The sequence below is a fragment of the Eutrigla gurnardus genome, assembly GCF_963514095.1.
Source record: "Eutrigla gurnardus genome assembly, chromosome: 4".
In the NCBI taxonomy this organism is placed as follows: Eukaryota; Metazoa; Chordata; class Actinopteri; order Perciformes; family Triglidae; genus Eutrigla; species Eutrigla gurnardus.
In genome coordinates, this window is record NC_139918.1 from 3,600,093 (window position 1) to 3,624,592 (window position 24,500).

General features: G+C 44.4%; 2 protein-coding genes and 1 long non-coding RNA gene across 3 annotated transcripts in view; 1 reads left to right on the top strand and 2 right to left on the bottom strand.

Annotated features, from left to right (window-relative positions):
- The window catches only part of LOC311012815, a 347,190-nt gene that overhangs the window by 89,601 nt on the left and 233,089 nt on the right, over positions 1 to 24,500 (top strand). The window lies entirely within an intron of this gene.
- The window catches only part of LOC311012405 (uncharacterized protein), a gene marked incomplete at its 5' end in the record, with an annotated part of 61,693 nt that overhangs the window by 19,020 nt on the left and 18,173 nt on the right, over positions 1 to 24,500 (bottom strand). The gene's annotated exons all lie outside the window — the stretch shown is intronic.
- LOC311012785 (cadherin-12-like) overlaps positions 1,989 to 24,500 on the bottom strand; it is a 103,330-nt gene continuing 80,818 nt past the window's right edge. The window contains exons 10-13 of the mRNA XM_084008432.1: positions 21,869 to 21,990; positions 21,454 to 21,568; positions 18,950 to 19,195; positions 1,989 to 2,875 (exon numbers count right to left, since the gene is read on the bottom strand). Of these exons, the coding sequence (XP_083864558.1) occupies positions 2,262 to 2,875; positions 18,950 to 19,195; positions 21,454 to 21,568; positions 21,869 to 21,990 (1,097 nt within the window). The 3' untranslated portion in view covers positions 1,989 to 2,261. The remainder of the gene's footprint in view (positions 2,876 to 18,949; positions 19,196 to 21,453; positions 21,569 to 21,868; positions 21,991 to 24,500) is intronic.

Sequence of the window (24,500 nt, forward strand, 5' to 3'; positions counted from 1 at the left end):
CCAGTCTATCACAGGGAGACATGTAGAGACAGACAGGTAACCAGTCTATCACAGGGAGACATGTAGAGACAGACAGGTAACCAGTCTATCACAGGGCTGACATGTAGAGACAGACAGGTAACCAGTCTATCACAGGGCTGACATGTAGAGACAGACAGGTAACCAGTCTATCACAGGGAGACATGTAGAGACAGACAGGTAACCAGTCTATCACAGGGCTGACATGTAGAGACAGACAGGTAACCAGTCTATCACAGGGAGACATGTAGAGACAGACATGTAACCAGTATATCACAGGGCTGACATGTAGAGACAGACAGGTAACCAGTCTATCACAGGGCTGACATGTAGAGACAGACAGGTAACCAGTCTATCACAGGGCTGACATGTAGAGACAGACAGGTAACCAGTCTATCACAGGGAGACATTTAGAGACAGACAGGTAACCAGTCTATCACAGGGCTGACATGTAGAGACAGACAGGTAACCAGTCTATCACAGGGAGACATGTAGAGACAGACAGGTAACCAGTCTATCACAGGGCTGACATGTAGAGACAGACAGGTAACCAGTCTATCACAGGGCTGACATGTAGAGACAGACAGGTAACCAGTCTATCACAGGGAGACATGTAGAGACAGACAGGTAACCAGTCTATCACAGGGCTGACATGTAGAGACAGACAGGTAACCAGTCTATCACAGGGAGACATGTAGAGACAGACAGGTAACCAGTATATCACAGGGCTGACATGTAGAGACAGACAGGTAACCAGTCTATCACAGGGCTGACATGTAGAGACAGACAGGTAACCAGTCTATCACAGGGCTGACATGTAGAGACAGACAGGTGACCAGTCTATCACAGGGAGACATGTAGAGACAGACAGGTAACCAGTATATCACAGGGAGACATGTAGAGACAGACAGGTAACCAGTCTATCACAGGGCTGACATGTAGAGACAGACAGGTAACCAGTCTATCACAGGGAGACATGTAGAGACAGACAGGTAACCAGTCTATCACAGGGCTGACATGTAGAGACAGACAGGTAACCAGTCTATCACAGGGCTGACATGTAGAGACAGACAGGTAACCAGTCTATCACAGGGAGACATGTAGAGACAGACAGGTAACCAGTCTATCACAGGGCTGACATGTAGAGACAGACAGGTAACCAGTCTATCACAGGGAGACATGTAGAGACAGACAGGTAACCAGTATATCACAGGGCTGACATGTAGAGACAGACAGGTAACCAGTCTATCACAGGGCTGACATGTAGAGACAGACAGGTAACCAGTCTATCACAGGGCTGACATGTAGAGACAGACAGGTAACCAGTCTATCACAGGGAGACATGTAGAGACAGACAGGTAACCAGTCTATCACAGGGCTGACATGTAGAGACAGACAGGTAACCAGTCTATCACAGGGAGACATGTAGAGACAGACAGGTGACCAGTCTATCACAGGGAGACATGTAGAGACAGACAGGTAACCAGTCTATCACAGGGCTGACATGTAGAGACAGACAGGTAACCAGTCTATCACAGGGAGACATGTAGAGACAGACAGGTAACCAGTCTATCACAGGGCTGACATGTAGAGACAGACAGGTAACCAGTCTATCACAGGGCTGACATGTAGAGACAGACAGGTCCCCATCCTGCATGTCTTTGGACTGTGGAAGGAAGCCGGAGAAGCCGGAGAGAACCCACACTTACAAGGTGAGAACATGCAAACTCCACACAGAAAGGAACCTGAACCCGAACTGGGACTCAAACTCTAACCCTCTCACTGTGAGGCGACAGCTAACCACAACACACCGTGCAGCCCAGTGATAGTGATTAGGATACGTGTGAGTGACTGCGAGTGATGCAACGTGTTGGTTGGTGTGAACGCACCTTTAGAGCACCACCAGAATCATGAACTGACTGACTGCAGTAAACAAACATTGAAGTACTGTTCAGAAAAGTTCTGATGAGATCTGATGTTCAAACAACATTAGATGAAGACATTTTTATTCAGCAACAATAAAATACATGTAAACATATAGAGCCTCAGGCACTTTGAGGAGCTATCAGGTTTACCTTTTCACACAGCTGTAGCTCGACTGCTCTCTAGCTAACCAGTCCGATCTACTACCTCTACTACTGACGTCTTTCTACAAAGTCCTCTCATTGTTCTAGCCTTTCACAGTTCAAAAAACATGTCTAGAAAACTATTTTCCCAATGTCTCTCTGCTGTCTAGCGTCCTCTCACCTGTCCTCAGTCAGAGGCGGCTGTCTGTCCAGGATGCTAGCCAGTGTTTTGAATGGCTGTCCCCAGTCACCAAGGGAGCTAAAATCCCCGGTGTCGTCAATGACCCACGACTCCTCTATGGAGCTGAGTGAGCCTGCCACTGAGCCGTCACCCTCGTAGGCGTACGTGGCCAGTGAATCATAGGGGGGGGCGGCGTAGCCTTGCTGGCTCACCTCCAGCCGCTGTGCGATGAACTCCCTGATTATTTCAGCATCGCCCTCTGTAACTCTGCCGCGCGAAGGGAGCGGGGCTGCGATGACACTGGCCGTTTGCCGGTGAATGTCAGGCGACCTGATGTCATCGCAGCGGCTGCTGAGATGCAGCAGGACGCCGTCTCCGTAGCCAATCTTCTCCTTCTTGGTGGTGCGGCCGAGATTGTTGGTGCGGAGGGACTGTGTGTTGCACAGGGAGTGCGTGTGACGCAGGGTGCCCATGTCGAAGGCGTGAGTGTCAGCCTCGCCGCCACCCTCATCGTCATAGTGGATGACATTGTCGCGGATGTCCTCTTTGGATGTCATCAGAGTGTCTTTGTTTTTGTGGTGCCTTTGGCCCAGATACAATGCTGCCATGACTGCAAGACACAAATAGAATACATGATCAATATCTATACATGCAAATGATAAATAGCTATACATGCATAATACAACTCTTCTCTGTTTTGGCAACGCAATGTTGGAACAAGCTCGCTGCCGATGTCAGGACTGCAGAGTCACTCACCGGCTTCTGCAAGAGACTCGTGACTGACTTGTTCACCTGGACCCGGCCTATGAACCAGCAGACTTCAGAGCATCTGAGAGACTCCCACATTAATCATCCAACCTTCACATGTGATAGTTTTGTTTTTATTGTGTGTATTTATCAAACATGGGACTACACACTATATTTTAGTGGAACCCTATTGTACAATAACCATAAATTAACCTGGAACATTAAACGCTCCACTGTGTTCACCAGCTAGTCATTGCCTTTGTATTTCTGCTGCTTGGTGCTGAGCACGTTGTGTACAGGAGGTTCAGCAGAGCGTGTTCATTACATTTGTTTCTGTATCTGCAAACAATCACTTTCACACGGCATGTAGTCAGTTGGCCCATTGTTACTGAACATATTCATGAGTGCAGCTTGAAATAGTTAGGAATTGTGCTTCAAATGAAAAGCTAAAATGAGAACAGAGTAACTCCAGATCAATAGTTAAGATAGTGAGGTCTAATCTGTCATATTCTGGCATACACTAATCTCTTTAAAGACTTCAGTTATTAAACAGGGCTCATGGGAGTAGAAGGGTGAGCTTGAAGATAATTTACAATTAATTCCGAAAAAGTTAATTTGTATTCTCTATGTGTATTAGTCCAGCATCTAAGGTTAACTTTGTTTGAGTACTTAAAAAAGTGCAATATAAATCCTCGGATTATTAATAAACTGAATATGTATCATGTAAACATCACATTCTGTTTGGATATTCTGAATGGATCATTTTAAGATGAGAATGTGATATTATTCAGCTTTTCCATTCTTTGTACATGTTTCCAAACATTCTATATAAGAGTAAAGCCGAGTAGAGATGCACGGAGACAAGAACCGAAGGAGAAACACACCTGCTTTTAATCATCATGAAGGACAGCATATCACAACACCAACATCTTCAAGAAGGAGGATGAGGCTCTGACAATCTTACCACTGCTGGACTATTTAAAAAAAAAAAGCATAAACACTGGATGTAAAGTGCATGTAAGGTGGAATATTAATTTCATCAGCCTTGATGCCAAACGGCATCATGGGCATAAATTCAATAGTGAATGATCCCTTCTCCACTTCCTTCACCTGTAATTCCACCGCCTTTGCTCAGACCACACACTGTCATCGCTAATCTCAGACCAACATTTCAATGCCCAGCGCCCACTTGCATCTGTGTGCCCTTGGGTGTGTTTGTCTTAAAGTCAAGCTGAGCTGAATTTAAAAAAAAAATTTCTTATCAAATTCTGATCAGTCAAATTGTTCACCATGGTGGGAGGGGGGGGGGGGGGGGATCAATTTCTTTGTATTTTCTAAGTGTTTTTCTTCCTGAAAAAAAAATATGACATGCTTTCATCAGCTAGTACTAACCAATTTCAACCAGTAATGTCCATCCATCAATCAGAGCTAGAGAAGGTTGTGAGCTAATCTTTCCAACCATCAAATCCACGTTATGTAACTGGACCTTTTCTAGTCTTTTCAACTACTCAAGGTGCTTCACACTACATTCAGTCTACATTCACACACTTTCACACTACGGTGGTCCAGCCTTGGGGGTGATTTGGGGTTTATTATCTTGCCCAAGGACACTTTGCCATGCAGACTGGAGGAGCATTGAATCATTGATCTTCCAAATTCAATTCAATTCGCTCTACCTCTGAGCCACAACTGCCTCCTGTTTCACTGGAAATGCATCACCATACAGAAGATAGAGATTCTGGAGGTGATGTTTCAGCTCCATTTTATAGTGAAGTCAGGAGCTTGTGGATATCTTGAGGAAATGGGAGGCGATCGACCATTGACCAACAAAAACTTGATCTAAAGTCAATGATGCAGTATTTGTCAGCAATGTAAAGGCCTCATTATTCAGAAAGTAGGAGGCATGTTCACAACACACAGTTAAAAAGGTCACCGATGTATTGGCTCTGCAGTCAAATGGAGCCTCAGTCACATCGGTGGAGAGAGCCCAAAGGAAATTAAAAAAAACAAAGCACACCCACTATGTAGTTTTCTTTTTCTTATGTAGCAAAAATGGGACTACAAACAGAATGTTGTACAACCATGTTGTACAATGACAGTAACTTAACCTTGAACCAATGGCCAAAGACCCTCCCTCCCTTCACAACATACTGCAACATTAATAAAACATTGAAAACGGCAATCAGCTTTAATGGAATACATGCACATCCTTGCATTGCCCACTTTGTACCAACTTGCCCCTCTGTCATGGCAGAAATGCGCCTGAATGCCTTGGCTGCACCAACTGTTACCAGATTGTCTTATTTCTCTGTCACTGTTGAACTATTTGATAATCACAATAACAAACTACAGATACAGACTTTTAGACCATAGAGCTTCTAGAATATATATTGTGATCTCGTCCAATCAATAGGAGCAGGGACACGAAGGTGACCGCTTTAACCAGACAATCAATGAGCTTAGACCTCCACCTGGTCAATGCCACCACTGCTGCTGCTTACTGCAACTCTTCAAAGGACAGACTGTGGGACAAACTTCCTGATATTACATTCTGTTGTCTATTAAAATTTCAGCTATAATTGTTGCATGATTAATTCTTGCTTATTTCACACAACCTGTTTTTTTCTTAGACATGCACACTTCCTGTCCTCTTCCCGTCCCAACAAACACACTAGAGAGAAGAGTTTCAGGACTAAATCATTTGGAGCTTAACCTCATTTAATCAAACAACTGACAAAGAGTTAAGTCAGATAAATCAACTTGGCATATATATGTTGGGGCTTTGTTCCATGTTTGTCCTAATTTGTTGGGTTTTTTTCATATTTATTATTGGAGCACTGAATGACATATGACAGAGTACTCTCATCATCATGCTAGAAGGACCTTTAGGGATTGGATTAAGAGCGGCGGACCTTGAGATGAGCAGCCGGGGGGGAAGGAAATTCAGATAGAAGCTAAGCTAACCCAGCGAGGACGTAAGGATACTACCCAGCATACCCCGGGCTGTCTGCTGTCTGGATGAAATAAGACCACATATTTACAGAGAGCTGGCTCCAATGTGAATCACTCAGGACATACTGTAGGGTAATGCTCTGTCCTTTTCTAATAAAATGCAGCTCAGCACTCCAAAAATGCGGTACTCACACGCTCTGATGCAGGTCTAAATGTTTAAAGCTGTGCAGACACGACTTGTCAGTAAAGTAGCATGTTTCCTTTGATGTTATCCATTGTGACTGTCATATGGAGACGTATTGGGAATTATTTTATTTCATTGCATGTTGTGTTTGTTATGGTTTGAAATTGACACTGTTTTCCTTTATTTTGATTTCCTTTATGATTGTTTAGTATGCACGCAAAGCTTTGGTTGCTGTGTTTTTCTGATTAAGACCAGGGTCCCAGGCACAGGGCCCCACCGCCCCCTCTTCCTCCTACGCCCAGACCACAGCTGATTAGCAGCCTTAACAGGTGTTGGTCATTGCTTTTAGACAAGCTGCGAACTGTGATAAAGAGTGAAGGGACCAACAGTTTTGCCTCTTAGCCCCGTGAACTGTGCTCTGTCATTGTTTTGTTTTCAACTTCTTTGTCGGGAGTTTTTCAGTGTAAAAGACTGGTAACACAATTGTACTTTTATGTATTTACTTTGGCTCCCATCTTAAGGAAGGACTGTGAAATGGACTCAAGTCAGAGGGCTAATAATCAAAGATCTCCTGACACACACACACACACAGAATGGGCTAATAGCTTCTAACGCATAACATCCAACGACATGTCTAATGCCCAACACAGACACACACACACACACACACACAGACACACACACACGAGTCAGATCAGTGCACAGAAACTGAAACAGGTCACGGTGGAGATGAGGAGGTGGGTTAATGGTTGACACCATTATGGTTGACCACAAGACACCATGTTGATGTGTCTGCATGTTCAGCTCCTTGGAAGACTTAATAGAAAAATGATGCGGGAGGAAATAAAAACGTGTGTGTACTTGTAAAAACAGTCTGGTTCACCTTGAGGATTGTAAAAAAGGAAATAACACGGTTCCAGAAAAAAAAAATCAGGCGCTACAGTACTGTAGGTCAGAGGTTGAAATGTATTAACTGAAGGCTTGTGTGATTCAGTTAACGCCAAAATTCACAAAATAGTTTATGAAGGGCATGGCAGTGAAGGCACAATACAGAGAAATAAGCAATCAATGATACTGTACAATGAAAGTAAATCACACGTTAGTTGGCGTTTCAGCAGGATCAGCGTCAGTGCAGTATGCTGCTGCAGGTGGAAGAATAAGGTTGTGTCAGCATTAAAGGAGGATTTATTTCATGTTGAGGGAGGAGCTGGTGGAGTAATGAGTGAAATCCTACAACAACATTACAAACTGAGCCAAACTCCACTGAGAAAGAAGACACAATGACTCTGAACTGATCAGCTGGCCACCAGCAGCTACTTTCTTTTAGACCGTACAAATACTTAAATGTAATTACTGGCTGATACCGAGCATTGATATGAGTACTTAATAATACCATTAGAAAACGAAAAATACTTTGCATCTTCCTGATACCAACAGTTTACTTCAGTATGAAGTTAACCAAATGTTTTTAAAATTCTCTGCAGTTAAGCTTGGAAACATTAACACGTCATTGTCTTTGTTTGTCCACAAGAGACGACGATTCTACTCTCTTGTCCTTTATAATGAATGCAGATGTCGGAAAAACCGGCTGTTACCACAAGCCTGACCAGTTCCAGGAGTCATTTTAGACAGAACGCATCTCACAGGGGTGTGTGTGTGTGTGTGTGTGTGTGTGTGTGTGTGTGTGTTGGGCATGAGATATGTCGGTGGATGTTATGTGTTACCAGCTATTAGCCCATCCTCCATTCTCCTCCTTTATGTCCTCTTTCAGCCATCCTCCCCCTCTACAGAGGGAGGACACCAATAAAGAAGGCACAATGTCCTCGGGAGATATGCTGTCAGTCCACACACAGACACACACACACACACACACACACACACACGCACACAAAGGCAGAGACTGACATGCATGCCTCATGATGAAGGATAAAGAAGTGCTTTCACACTGCTTTAATTTCACTTCTGCTCTATCTGTAATGTCTCTCTCTCTCACACACACAGTTTTACTGTATTAAACAGGTGATTATATAACTGCAATTCTCTGTCACAGAGACAGAGATGAGACTTACACATCTTCTGTGACGATCAGAGGTTTGTCATGGGCTGTTGACGCCCTCTAGTGATACATCACATAATTAATAATTTTCACATTATTTTAAGGAAATATTGATTTTCAGCCAAGTGGATGCTCTGGTGGATAGACATAGTAAATTACATTTATATTAGGGAAGGGATGACTGATTATTCTTCAGAATAATGTTTTCATTCAATTCTAGTGTGGGACAGATATGCAAGGTCCTTTTGGACAGATTTTTTGGAGGTATTGAATGAATGACCCTGTAATGTTTTGGTTTGTTTTAGAATTTTGTTGTATTTTAATCTCCCTGTGCAATTTTTCATTGCACTTGTGGACACAGTTTATCTCTCCCAAAAAGTATCTCTCACAAAGTTATGTTGAGAAACTTTGTAAATGCCAAAGGAAATACAATTGCCCCTGTGCTGATGTCCGTCCATCCATCCATCATCCATAGACAGACAGGTAACCAGTCATTCACGCTGACATGTAGAGACAGACAGGTAACCAGTCATTCACAGGCTGACATGTAGAGACAGACAGGTAACCAGTCTATCACAGGGCTGACATGTAGAGACAGACAGGTAACCAGTCTATTACAGGGCTGACATGTAGAGACAGACATCCTGCATGTCTTTGGACTGTGTGAGGAATCCGGAGAGAACCCACGCTTACACGGGTAGAACATGCAAACTCCACACAGAAGGAACCCAAACCCAAACCTGCACTTGAATCCTAACCCTCTTGCTGTGAGGCGACAGTGCTACCCACTACACCACCATGCAGTCCTGTGGTGCTTTACCTTTTTTAATTTAAATGAATTTCCCCAAAAAATAATTTAATTGTTTCACACTTCAAAATATTATCTGGTAAAAATAGTAACAGTAACATTCACAATTTTTTACAAAAATGTGAATGTAAAGGTGATATTCGTCATAGTAAATGCATTTCTATGCTCTTCTAGTCTTTTCAATTATTCATGGCTTTTGAACTACATTCAGTCTGTTTACCCATTTACTAACTGTGGCACCCTCGGGTGTGGGGAGGGATGCCACGTGACCAATATCAATAAAGAAATCACTGTCCACACTACAATCAGCTTCTGGTGAGTTTCTTAATGAAATGGGGCTGGAGCTGCGCAGCGTGGGTGCCGCCGTGAGGTCCTCGTGGCCGTCTGGGTTGTGGTTGCGCACGGCCGGCGCCATCGGGAGGGGCGCGAAGGTCCGGGGGCCGATGAAGCGGCGTCGTTGGGCGTGTGTGGGCTTCGGTGTCCGGGCTCGGGTAGTCCTACGGTCCAGGGTTCGGCAGGGGGAAGGGCGGTCAGGCAGGCGTGGGTCGGTACACAGGGGGGTTCTCAGACGATCAGGGGGTCGGGCAGCCAGCAGGGTTCTCCGTCCTAAGGAGGTCATACACAGCACTTGGTTTGGTCTCTCTGTAACTCTCCACATTCACCTCTCCAACGTTTCGCCGTAGCTTCTCCAGCGTCTCTGGGCATCATTTCCTCCTCTTATCTCCGCCCCCCTTGTTGCGCCAACACTGTCCAGCTGTGCCTTCGCCGCACAGGTGAGCCCGCTTCCCTCATCGGAACTCCTTATATGGTCCTGTGCGGAGGGAGAGCATAAAAAGTGCCCCGCTGCTCTTGCATGCCAGGGGGCGATGTAAACACCATCAATCACTTGCCCACATTCCTTTTTCCCCATCCTTACCTGGCGGGCACCACATAACATTCATACGCTGATGGCATCACGACATCATGACTCATTTATACACATTCACAGCCTTTGGGTGGTGCATGGAACAATGGGAAAGTGGCACAGGTACTTGGATCCAGATTGTCGACCATTTCATGAACCCCAATGTATCTGAAGTTGGTGCCTGTATCAAGAGCAATCCACATTTCCTTTGGCTCTATCCTCCTAAACGACCGCGTCCTACAGTATGAATAGTCATCTTAGAAGCAACCCTTCTGAGCAGCAACGACACATGCAGAAGCAAGTGCATGTATGCTCCCCAGTGAGAACCCGGAGTGAGGTTCCTCAAGTCAGACTGGATGGGGAGAGCAGAGCACCATCTTCCTATGAGTTGCGTGGACTTCTTTTTCATCATCCACTGGGATGCAAGTGACTGCTGGCAGAGGAATCAAAACAATTCTGTTCTCATCAACATGTAGGAAGTCTTTCCAGTGCAGGGGTTTGAATCACCCGTGTCCTGATTCACTTCCCTCTGTCTGCATGGTCCTGGGAGGTCTTTTCTGTACCAGGATTCAGTATCTGGACCACAGATGCACCATCAGGCAAGGCAAGGCAAGGCAATTTTATTTGTATAGCACCTTTCAACAAAAGGGCAACATAAAACATTAAAAGCATTGGAGAGAAAAAAAACATTACAATAAGCCGATAATAAAATAAAGTTTAAACTTTAAAAATTTAAAATAAATAAAAACAAGAATATCAAGGAATAGAAAATACAGTGCAACATAATAACTTCATAGATAGTATTGTTTACTGAAAGGCAGCGGCAAACAGAAAAGTCTTCAGTCTTGATTTAAAAGAGCTGAGATTTGCAGCAGACCTGCAGCTTTCTCGAAGTTGGTTCCAGATATGTGGTGCGTAAAAACTGAAGGCTGCCTCTCCATATTTGGTTCTGATTCTGGGGACACAGAGCAGACCTGTTCCAGACGATCTGAGAGGTCTAGATGGTTCGTAGCTAAGCAGAAAATCAGAAATGTATTTTGGTCCTAAACCATTCAGAGCTTTGTAAACCAACAGTAGTATTTTAAAGTCAATTCTCTCTTGTAAATGAGACCCTGGGTCTCAATGAGATTTTACCTGTATAAATAAAGGTTAATCAAATAAATAAATAAAAATTCTTTGACAGACAGGAAGCCAGTGTAAAGATGTGAGTACCGGAGTAATGTGATCCACTTATTTGGTCTTAGTGAGGACTCGAGCAGCAGCGTTCTGAATTAACTGCAGCTGTCTGATGGACTTTTTAGGGAGACCTGTGAAGACACTGTTACAGTAGTCGAGCCTGCTGAAGATAAATGCACAATGGACAAGTTTTTCCAAATCCTGCTGAGTCATAAGTCCTTTAATCCTTGATATATACTTTAGGTGATAGTAGTCTGACTTTGTAACTGATTTAATGTGGCTGTTGAATTGCAGGTCCAAGTCCATGACTACACCTAAGTTTCTGGCTTTGTTTGTGGTTTTTAGCATTACCGCTTGAAGCTGGGTGCTAACTTTTGACCAGTCTTCCTTGGCTCCAAAAACAATGATTTCAGTTTTGTCTTTGTTTAATTGGAGAAAATTCTGCTCCTTTCAATTATTGATTTGCTCAATGCATCTAATCAATACTGGTATTGGACTATAGTCCCCTGGTGATATTGTTATGTAAACTTGTGTATCATCTGCGTAGTTATGGTAACATATTTTGCTGTTTTTCATGATCTGGGCAACTGGAAGCATGTAGATATTGAACAGAAGAGGCCCCAGAATGGGTCCTTGGGGAACTCCACATGTAATTTTTGCCTGCTCAGATGTGTAATTATCTATAGACACAAAATAATTTCAGATGTTTCTGATGTCCTCCACGGTTGTATGGGTAAGCACATGAAATTGTGCCATGGTTTCTGAATTGACCTTGAATGGACACATGGACAACACATGTCCTGCACCTGATGTGGAGGCGCTGACTGCTTGCCTAATTTTCTGGATTTTTTCTGTGAAGGAGGCAAAGTCATTGCAGGCCCTGGTGGAAAGCAGTTCAGGGGCTACTGACGCAGGAGGGTTTGTTAGCCTGTCGACAGTAGCAAACAAGGTGTGTGTTATTGTTTTTGGCAATGATGTCCGAGAAGAAGGATCGCCTTGCATTTCTCAGTTCCAGGTTGTAGAGTCCAAGGGCCCTAGTTTCGTAGACCAGGCGCAGTCAGCTTTCAGCGCACCTGCGCCATGCCGACGGGGTGTGTCCGCCTGGACTTTGCAAGTTTTGTGCACCGCGCAGGCTCGCGCAGGCACACCTCCCGTCTCGCCCACCCGCGCAAGTGGGATAGAGGAAGGAGAAGAAGGCGTGAGTGGGAGACGAGGAGGAGACGAGGCGTGGACTGGGATTAATACAGCCGATTCAGATCTTCACCAATCAAATGAGCTCCTCTCCTCTCCTTTAATGCGTTAGGGGAGGTTCAGTGCAAGATCCGTCACTTGACAACCCGATGACAGAAGCAGCGCCACCGCTCCCACCACGCGTATCACGCGCTGTGCGTGCGTATCATAATAATAACAATGCCGATATTATAAAAAAACAGGAGAGAGAGAGGGAGATGTTTTGGTCCGAGAGGCTGAGTTTCCGTTACGCGTGCCATCCGCCTTTGATCTGACGTCAGATGTGACGGGACAATCTATATAGATATAAATTCACGTGTTGATTCAATTAGTTGCATAAAATAGTGTTTGTTGTGATTATTTATTGCATTTAAATGTGCCTGGAACTGTGGAAACATGCCTGTGAGGTCTCGGTGACGTGTACGCACTGCGCGCCGTCAGCCCAACTTCCACTCCGCCAGCTGTGATTCACATTGAATGAATGGACTTAATTTACGCCTTGCGCCGAAAGTAGACCAGGTTGGAGCTGGCGAGCTTTCAGCGCAGTCTCGGCGAGGCTTTTTGCCACGAAACTTCCGCTACGCCAAGCTGAATCTGTGACGCCTCCCCCTGCTGTGCCGCCACACCCATCTTGGCGCAGGCGATCCACCAACTGCCAAACTGACCGTCCGCAAGGCTGCGCGGGTCGAAACTTGCATTACGCCGGCTCCGCCACCCTGCGCTGCACCACGAAACTAGGGCCCCAAGTCTTTTATAGATATAGTGAACCTGGAGATTTTTTTTTTTACGCCACCTACGTTCAGCTTTCCGACACTCTTTTTTCTGTTCTTACAACGTGGCATTTCTCCATGGAGAAATATTTTCGCTTAGGGCCCCATTTTGGTCAGGGACAGCCCTGTGTGCAACTGGAGAACAGATTTGCTCCCCTGCTGCAGGATCCTGGATCCCCGTCCAACAACTTGGATACTTTTTCATCTACTCAAAACAGGGTAAGAGCAGAACGAGATGAAAGAAACTCGGAGAGTAAAAGGCTACAGGGAAAGCGACTGGGCCTGAGACTCTGATTGTGGGTGACTCTGCTGTTAAATATGTGAGATGCTTTTGCAGTAAAAACACCAAAGTTTTATGCTTCCCCAAGGACATGGTGTCTGACATGAGAGAAAAAATCATGGATATCGTGACTGAGCACCAAACGGTGAAAAACACCATGTTGCACATAGGGTGCCCACCTATGTTCAACCGCCACCCGACCCTCCCAAATCCCAAATGTATATTAGGTACAAAACGACAGTATAATGAAATGCCATTGAACTTGACAACCTTTATTAGTAAGAACAAAGAACAAAAATATAAATATAAATTCACACTGAATGGGCTTTATGCACAGCTCCACTACTTCCTGAAATAAGCCAGCTCGTTTATTTCCTGTCTTACATTATTGGACCAACATACTAGAACATAATTAGAACATACTAATTCAGTACCAAACTGACTGATATTTAAAAATGTAGCTACATTCAAATTTAGTTCCATCTGTCAAAAGTATCAATTACACTCATTTCTATCAATATTTATCTCTAATATCTCCTCCAAAGCTGCCTGTCATAGTTTAAATTCACCAACAGATGGCGACATTTTACATCAATTAAAATAACATTAGCCAAATCCTTGTGTGGTGATAAAATAGATTATAAACTTTAGCCGAAATACGACCAACAACTGATAAATGTACCACTGCCTTTCAACAGAGGTGAATGCATATGCAGACAAAGGTGTTAACAAGACATTTAATAAATGGTTAGGGCCGCTGAAAAATTACTTTCATCTCCAGACCACAGTCCACATCTAGACTCTAGCTAAATGGACTGGAGGCTAGCATCTCTCCTCCTACCTCTTGAGTAGCAGCAGCAGCTGTGCTGTGCATGGAGGTTTAGTGCTTGCTTATGCCACAAAGTTTTACATTTTTACTAGTGCTGGGCCGTTAACACCATTAACAGCGTTACCGGCGTTAACGGCGCCGTTAATACGGCCCAGCACTAACTTCAACAAATACCCACCTTCGAGAGGAGCACGAGTTTCCTCTTGTTTTGCTTTTTTCCCCCCTCTTGCTCGCGCCTGACTCGTAGGTTCTTTTCGAAGCCATCACGTCTTCACCTGCAGCTGCTTGACAAGTGCCTGCAGCGTATGCGCATCTGACCAGTGATTGGTCAGATCGATTGCTGTCAATCATTGCAGTGACGGCGCGGTGTCAGATTACAAAAAAAAAAAAAAAGGTGTCTCCTTCTCTCTCTTCTCCTGCCTCCTGCTGACAGCTGATCTAGTAGCGCGCCCCACGGCTGTGCATATGCGCCTCCTTTGTGCAAAACGGGGCCCCTGTTGGATCGTGGGGCCCTACGCACTGTGCGTGTTCTGCGTGTAGGCAGGGCGGCCCTGGTTGCACACATGTTTTTTTAGGAAGTTGTTGTTATTGTTGTTATTCCTACCTTTAGCAGCTGTCCAGGGCCCTGTCCTGCTAGGAGCAAGGGTTGAAGAGGTGCTATGCCGGGATGGTAAAGCAGGCCAGCCGGTCGCATCACAAATCTCACTGCGCTGGGCTCTGCCTGGTAATTGCCCTTGCATTTGTCTGGGAGGAGATTTACTTTTAGGCTTAGCACCAAGAGAGTTCCAGAGATAACTTAGAGATGTATTACCTTGCACATGGCCCTCCTGTTTCTCTGTAGTGCTAACTAGCAGTGTGTTAGCATTATCTTGTCCACTGTTTTGGACCCATGGCAGAGTGGTGTCGTTCCCACAATGTCCAGTACTGCAATCTTCTGTAGAAGTTTGTGGTAGTCGTCTGCAGAGAAGGGAGGCATCTTGCTACTAATTAGCTTTAGCTCTGTGTCACGTCTCCCAAAGTCTCAGTGCAGGCTTGTGCTATCGGTAGGCCAGGCTTGTGCAGTACTAAGAAGGTCGTAAAAATTTTAAATTGTGGCAATAGCCTGCTATATACAAATAATGTATAGTTGTATAGTGTTGTATAGGTGTCCAGGAGCCGCTGCTTGTAATTTATCACAAAAGAAAAGCAAAAACATCAGCAGAAAATCACAGGCAGGAGGTGAGAGCAAAGAGGAAAAGCGTCTGCACTGTAAGAAAGCCGGAAGCAGAACAGCATCAACCACAAGAGTAAGTCATGAGTCAGTGTTATCATGCTTTATGCAGTGCAAGAGTTCTTTTGTATCAAGTTGCATCTTCCTTCCCTGAGAGGTAGAAAAAGAGGTACAAAACTAAAAGGCAAAGGCAGACTCGGAGACCTTTGATAAACAAAAGGGAAACAAGGGAAAAAGCGATACACTCAAAGACCACTGACAGGGAGAACCCCTCACTACCTCTTATGGTGAGATAATGAGTCAGAACAGAGCACTGGAGACTCAGGGTATATGAAGGCTCCCCACACCTGAGCTTAATCAAGCCAATCAGTGCCACACACACCTAATTGCAGTGAGGTGATTCACTCACCACTCTCCCAAAAGATTGCGAGCCCTTACAACAACATTATAGATTTGTGTATATTCCTCACTTAAACTGTGCTGGTCTAAATACCTGCTGCTCTGTGGTATGCTGGTCTTTCTTGTCACACTGACACTGCACAGATCATAGACATAGAAAACCCTCTTTTTTGACACCACAACATTTTCAATTATGCATTCTTTTTTGTCACTGTGCAGGAAAAGAACAGATTTATTGTGGCAAAATGTCCATTATTTGCGGGAATTTCTTCCTTCGGATTTTAAATTGTATTAATTTTGGGAACAGAACTGATCGGCGGGCCAGTCAAACTTGATTGGTGGCCCGGAATTGACACGAGGGCTACCAGTTGAAGAGCCCTGCTTTAGGGCATGGCTACCCTGTGAATGACAGGATACGACAGTGGCCTCGCTAACGTCACTAACGGCACTACCACGCTACCAATGCAGTTAGCTATCAAGATAACTTAGCTATAAAGGTGACCTTAAATTATGAAGCTCACATTGTTAAAGTCTTCACACCAGCTTAAGATCCACCGCTGTCCAAATATGGTCCTTCACTGGTTGCAAAAATTCCAAGATGACGAAGGCCAAAATGCCGAATTTGAGACTTCAAAAACTGTAGTCCAGAAGCTAGCGGATGACATCACAACGGCGCTATATATATATATATATATATATATCCAAATATAAACATGTTGAAACGTTACTTTTCCAGGGAGAGTAATCCTCCGTCGACTCCCGCTGCGCCCGTGATGTCCGTGTCTGCTCCTCCTCAGTACCACCTTGCTGATGATGGGTTGGCAGAAAAAAGTGGTTTAATGCCGGCCGCTCGTTTGAGGAATTCGGAGATGTTGAGTAACCTAGAAGGTTTCTTGTCTCATCTGTCTGTTTCGGCCCGTGCAGATATTACAGCTTTGATCGAGGATAATTTGTTGCTTTTCTCTGACCATCCGCGCCAAACGTCTGTCCTGCTTCATGATATCGATGTGGAGGGCCACAGTTCCATTAAGCAGCATTGTGTTAATCCAACTAAACGATCCCTGATGCAGCAGGAGGTGAGCTATCTGGTGGAACATGGTTTAGCTGTTCCCAGTACTAGTGCGTGGAGCTCACCCTGTGTCCTGGTTCCAAAACCCGATAACACCACTCGTTTTTGTAATGACTATAGAAAAGTCAATTCGGTAACAAAACCCGACTCTTTTCCGCTCCCCAGGATGGAAGACTGTATCGATGGTGTAGGCTCCGCCGAATTTGTGACGAAGCTGGACCTGTTAAAAGGTTACTGGCAAGTTCCTTTAACACCTCGGGCCTCCGAAATATCAGCTTTTGTCACACCCGACACTTTTCTCCAGTACACTGTTATGCCATTCGGGCTGCGTAATGCTCCCGCTACGTTTCAACGCTTGATGCATAGAGTGTTATCTGGCGTTGATAACTGCGAAGCTTATTTAGATGATGTCGTTGCTTATTCCTCCTCCTGGTCCAGTCATTTGCACACGCTGTCCCTTATTTTCAGCCGTCTCCGCGATGCCTCGCTCACATTAAACCTGGCGAAATGTGAATTCGGCAAGGCCACCGTTACTTATTTAGGTAAACAGGTAGGTCAGGGGCAGGTGTGTCCGCTAGCCGAAAAAGTGCAGACGGTTATTGATTTTCCGGTCCCACAGTCCAAGAAATCTTTGCGCCGTTTTCTTGGGATGTGTGGTTACTATCGTGGTTTTTGTAAAAACTTTTCTGATGTAGTGGCTCCTCTCACAGGTCTTGTAAGTCCTTTGAAGACCTTTGTTTGGTCTCCCGCTTGCCAGGCTGCCTTTGAATCCGCCAAGGCGCTCCTGTGCAGTGCGCCCGTCCTCGTTGCGCCCTGTTTCACGCGACCCTTCAAGCTTGAGGTTGATGCTAGCGCATGTGGCGCAGGTGCTGTGCTTCTGCAGGAAGACAAGCATGCTATTGACCACCCTGTCTGTTATTTTTCAAAAAAGTTCAACAGGCACCAGCTCAACTACAGTACGATCGAGAAAGAAGCTCTCGCCCTGTTACTTGCTTTGCAGCACTTTGAGGTTTATCTTGGGTCCAGTTCACAGCCTGTTCATGTTTTTACTGACCATAACCCTTTGGTATTTTTGGCTCAGATGCGCAATTCGGATGCGTTGTCCAGGTGTTCCTCCGATCCGTAGAATTGAACACTGTAGGGGTGTGTTTAATTCTTGGGTGTGGGGGTGTTATGACTGCAGTCATTTCGTGAGTTGTTTGTGCACTGTGCTTGCTTTGTTTTTCCCTGATCTCGTATGCAAATAGGTGTGTGCCGTGCCCGTGTCCTGATTGGTGGAGTGGTTCCAGGCTTTGCACTCGATTGGCTGGCTCTCAAGCCCAGCTGATATTTAAAGAGCCAAGATGGCGGACGCCGGGGGCAGCAGGCATTTCCTCATCCTCCTCCTCTCCCAACCGGCCACACTTATGTATCAGTTTTGTTGTTGAGTAGTCTTTTGTTGGTTTGAGTAGTTTTGTTTCTTTCAAGTAGTAAGGGTGGACTGCCAGTTTTGTTAACATCGTTTTCTCCTGTTTATTTAGTTAGGGAGGTAAGTTTTGTGTAATTTCTGTTCTCCTCAGTTTATTAGGTAAGATTTACTTCCCAGACAGGAACCGTTATGTTTGTTGTTTTGGCCTTGGTCCACCCTGAAGCCTATAGCTATTTGTATTTATACTTAACTGGTTTTGTCATCATCTTTAGTTTGTAAATAAATCATTTTCTTATTATTCTCATAGTATTGTGTTTGTGGTCACTTGGGACTTGGGGAAGATGGGGGCCTTTTCGTGTTGTGTCCTAGACCCCTAGACTGGGACATAACAGCTGTATATACTATCAATAACTATATAACTATATAACTATAAACATTCACACAAACAGACAATGTAGAGGCACACATCTATAATTTAACTTTGATAGTAAGTCAACCACAACCAAAATGTATTTCACTGTAAATAGACAAATGAAAAAAACTAACACCTCAACACAGTGTGAGACAGAGCCCTAGCTGACCAACAATGGTCACATGTATACTGTAATGTGCTGGTTTTAGTCCTATGAACAGTGTTTGTATTGTGGTGTATGTGATCTTACCTATCAGCAGAGCAACACAAAGCAGAATAGCCATCAGGGCTCCAGTGCTGAGGCCCACGGGCAGGAAGATGGCCTCTGCGGAGCAGGCCAGCAAGGAGCCCCCCACCTGGCAGGAACACACTCGGATGGTGAGGGTGGCTGTGCTGCTCTGGGCGGGGTAGCCGCTGTCTTCAACCACAATAGGAAGAACATAGACATCCTGTTGCGGGAAGAAGGCGTGGCGAGACACGATGCCAGCGGTATTGTCTGAAAACCAACAGAGGGCTCATGTGACACTGAGAAAAATTGATCAACGCTCGAGTGTAAGAATGATTCGAAACAAACTGAATGTAGGGAGCATAAGCAAAGTCAAAGTGTTATGCTGTATTCACACCAAAAGCGAAGTTAATTTTTACCGTGGGATCATTTGTGTTGATTAGGAAGGAGGTGGGGCTTCCCTCCACATAGATAGCAACCAGGTTTCATCCATCATGGCTGAAATCACCACTACTGTTATTTATTTATTTATTTAAACCTTAATTTAACCAGGTAAAAGCCCATTGAGATCAAGGATCTCTTTCACAAGGGTGACCTGGCCAAGAAGGCAACAGCACAAGTCAGAACCAGTAAACAAAGACATACAAACAGCATGTTGTAGTCCCAGATCCACCAGGAAACCAAATACCATCCTGTCTGGGTTCATGACATCATCCAGAGGTGCTCGGTGGATTTCACCAAACTGGATTCACTAGATGTAGCAAGACCCATGTCGGCTGGTTTACCACAGCTGGAGGAACCCAGAAATAACTATTTAGCTATGATTTACTATCAATAACCAGATAAAAAAGGATGCTGATAAAATTAGTTATTACAAGTAGCATGTAGCCTTTAAATGTTAAGTAGGTCCTCCATAGTCTAAAAGCCATTCCTACTATGGAGGAGTGTGAAAAAACAATGTGGCCCTGAGTTTTCGTTTCTTTATTTTTAAATGTCCCCTGTTGATGCAGTGGTCCACTGTTTGATGGGGTATGCAAAGGCACACACAAACACACGCGCACGCACACACACACACACACACACACACACACACACACTCCAGTTCCTCTTGATGGCTGCAGGCCAATGTGTCTGAGTCTATCAGCTGTGATACCGACTGTATATGTACAAACCTACAAAAATAAAACAATGCTTGAGATGTTGCAGGAAACAGGAAATTCAGCAGAGGGGTTTGTAAAAGCTGACCATCCCAGAGCAACACACACACTTGTCATTCAGTGTACAAGAGAAAAGCATTTTTTTGCTGTACTTTGTATTACTTGTAATAACTCATATTTTTGGACACGTGGCAGAAACAAGTTGGTAACACACTGACATACTGGCAAACAACTAAACAGTTGTGTATTTACTAATTAGGGCCCGAGCGCTGACAACGTCAGGCTGCAAAGCCCTATTGTATTCGTACGGTTTATTATTCTTACGCGAAAGTAACTCGCGTTTTGGAGGCCTCAACATTAAAAAAAACTCACCAAAATTGGTGTGTGCGTAGAAATTACAGGAAATTACGATATGGTAGTGGTTTCGCATTCGACCACAAGAGTTTCTCACTAGCGCCACCTAGTGTGGCCAATCACCAGCCCCGCCACACCGTAACTCCATTCGCTTGGAGTACCAAAGTCCGCCTCCCGAAGTGTTCCGCCATCTTGGATTTTATGAAAATGGTTTTATTCAGAAGATATCGGCCAATGAATATAAGAGGGTTGTGCCACCAAAACGCAATTAGCATAACTTTTGGGCCAATCATCACGAAACTCGAAACCTATGTTGACATAGCTTTAAAGAACATACATGTTGATTTTCGTCAAAATTGAGTAATGTGGGCAGCTTCCAAAAAAATTGCCATTTTTGGCCATTCACAGGGGTGGTACTTGATCTATGTTGGACTATACCGTTGATCCGATTGATACCAAAATTGGATATATGGTTGGAAAGTCCTGAAAGAAAAGAAGTTACCCAAAGATGTTCCAAAAGTTTAGGGGCGTGGCCAGGGTGACGCCATGACTGCGCTACTATTGAACCTTAGCCAGAAGCATCAAAGCTGTTATAACTTCAGCGTTTCTTCTCTGATCTGCTCCAAAAAATTCATACTTGATAAGAGTCCCTCATATTGACTCACAGTCAGAGCGCCACCTACTGGCGAGAGGAAATGTCACTGATTTGTGACTTTTTCCAAGTAAAAGCCACACCTGGTTATTTTTTGACCAGATCCTCTCATTTCAGCCTGCAGAGAGGACACAGGGAGAGGAGGAGGCGGTCACACTAGGGGAAGGAGGAGAGATGTCAGGAAGGCATGGACATGTCTGGAATGCAGTTTCACTTTGGATCATACCAGATCAACAGTCATGAAACTTTCCACACCTGCTAATGATTTTATTCATTGTCTCATCTGCTCCACACTTCACATACACCTCAGACAGCAGTCAGGGAGATAAATGGCTTTGAATGTCGATAGCTTGTGTCTTACTTACTTCCAAAATCTCGAACAGTGAAGTTTCTGTTACGGAGCTCTTTGGGGGACTTGAAGAAGAACCTCTGGCCCACCGGAGGAAGGTCTTTATCCACAGCGCTGACCGTCTGGATCACCTGGTCATCAGAACCAACAGAGACACAATCTGACTGGTGGATTTAAAACATACCGGTTGTCTTTTCCGGCAGGGAAAATATCAGGGAGGAAACCAGTAACTTTCTCCAGTCAATCTTATCTGGAGGTGTTTGTTTTTTAGGATTTAAGATACAGTTAATCATTTGAAAAAAACGTCTAGTTACACCCAGTTTTAATCCAAATGGAGTCTATTGAAAATTTTAAAAATATATTGAATTAATGAGAGTATATAACCATTTGAATTTAAAAATGTGTCTCACACTTATGAATGTTTCTCCTACCTGTCCTACTCTGGAGTTTTCACAGACAAAGGTATCTGAAGGAACTGCCAGTTCAGGAGGAAACTCGTTCACATCCAGAACGTTGACTCTCACTGACACCTTGGTGGACAGCGGAGGGTTGTCTGAAAGAACCAACATGAAGTCACATAAGTTCTGCTGGATTCAATTATCAATGTTATTTTGATTGCAGGTAATTACATTACAAACCATCGGTCACCTGTGAAGAAAAAAAAATAGATATAAAAAAAGATTGAATTTAAGTAAGTAAGTAAGTAAGTAATTTAAGTAAAAAATATGAGTCTTGTTATTCCACTCCATCTCCATGACCCTGATTCTCATGCGTTGTTAGGTCTCTCTGCAAGACGACAAGCTAACACCTTTTAAAACGCTTGTTTTCTGAATGGAGTCTGGATTGATGGGTGCTAGGTTATGCTAACATTGTAGCTGCTCCATCAACATTCCAAATAAGGTAATCTAGACCTAAATACGGCAGTGACCTTGTTTGGACCACAGACAGTCTCTGGTTTCTCCAAATAGTCTGGTCTGGTCTCTGGACTAATGTGAGCTACTATCGTAGACCTCTGGGGGACCACAGACAGTCTCTGGTTTCTACACATAGTCTGGTCTGGTCTCTGGACTAATGTGAGCTACTATCGTAGACCTCTGGGGGACCACAGACAGTCTCTGGTTTCTACACATAGTCTGGTCTGGTCTCTGGACTAATGTGAGCTACTATCGTAGACCTCTGGGGGACCACAGACAGTCTCTGGTTTCTACACATAGTCTGGTCTGGTCTCTGGACTAATGTGAGCTACTATCGTAGACCTCTGGGGGACCACAGACAGTCTCTGGTTTCTACACATAGTCTGGTCTGGTCTCTGGACTAATGTGAGCTACTATCATAGACCTCTGGGGGACCACAGACAGTCTCTGGTTTCTACACATAGTCTGGTCTGGTCTCTGGACTAATGTGAGCTACTATCATAGACCTCTGGGGGACCACAGACACAGGAGCAACAACAGGATGACAGGAGGTTGATCTCATTGCTGAGAGGATTTAGACACAGCTTTACAAGAATTTAGTGATGTTGAAATATTTCAACTCGCATCATTTTTTTCTTTGCGTTGATATTTTTGATATTTTCTTTAATACAGGTCTGTAATTTTAAGCTCGACAGGTAATTCACATGTTGAAGTAAAGGTATTTAAACGTACTGCGCCCGAAGATTGGTTTTATTTTATTAGCAAATAAACATATTGACACATATTGAATAGTGTCCTGCCATCTATCTATATATTTTGATATCTGCCAGGAGAAGTATTCCTGTGTGTCATCTCTGTGTCTGGATGGTACTGGGTAGAAATCATAAACATCTATTTCATTGACTGTTTTATACCCTCATTGACTGCTGACTTACTCCTCTCTACATGCTTGTACGGGCCATAAGTAACGAACAACTGCTTCAGTTTGGACTTCTTCAAGCTTTCAAGCATGTTGAACTATTGCTTAGCAAATACAAAGCTAGCCAACCAACACAGAGAGCATCTTCCCATGTTGGTAAGAGCTGCTACAGTTTTCTACGATTGCTATGACTATTTTTTAAATACTTTTAACATTTTCCTAAACTCTTAACATATCACAGTTACAACATCCTTCTGTGTAAGCTCAGCAATTAACACATGTCTTGTTGCTTTGACACAAAATGCATAGACACATTTATAATGCCGGAACTTCTTTTACACACAAGCTCAACCAAGACCAAAACAATGAATGTTTACTGCCAAATTTACTAATGCTTTCACACAATATGTCAGAACTGACATGTTCATCAACAGCATAAACAGGCTCTGAGCAAATATAACACATGTATTTTGTATCTGAGAAACAGCTGATTGAAGTTGCAAATAGATCAATCACAGAGATTCCCATCTAGGAAACACACTCAGGCACTCAGGACTAGGACAAGGGAGAGGAAGACGAGTACCAGGACAAGGGAGAGGAAGACGATGTTTTGTTGTTTTGCATTGTAATGCAGACAACACCCAGCTGTTCCTCTCTTTTCTCCCAACCTCTGACACCCACATTACAACTTGCATCTCGGAATGTCTGGCAGACATCTCCGCCTGGACAGCTCATCACCTCAAGCTAAACCTGCATAAAACCAAACTCCTCTTCATCCCAGGGAAAGACTGCCCTCGCATGGACCTGTCGGTCAATGTCGAGGACATCACAGTATTGCCTCCGTCAACTGCGAGTAACCTGGGTGTAATCCTCGATGACCAACTATCCTGCACCCCCAACATCACTGCTGTGGCCCGATCCTGCAGATGTGCCCATGTGACCCCCCTCCTCCATGACCTCCACTGGCTCCCTGTTGCAGCACGCATCCAATTCAAGACGATGGCACTGGCCTTCAAGGCCATCAATGGAACGGCACCCATCTACCTTCAAACACTGGTCAAACCTCATGCCCGAAGCGAGCACTTTGCTCCTCTACCTCTACTTCTGCTGGCCGGCTGGTACCACCATCGCTGAAATCAAACAAATGTTGCTCAGCAAAGTCCAGACTCTTCTCTGTTCTGGTCCTCAGTGGTGGAACGAACTCCCGACTAATGTCAGGACAGCAGAGTC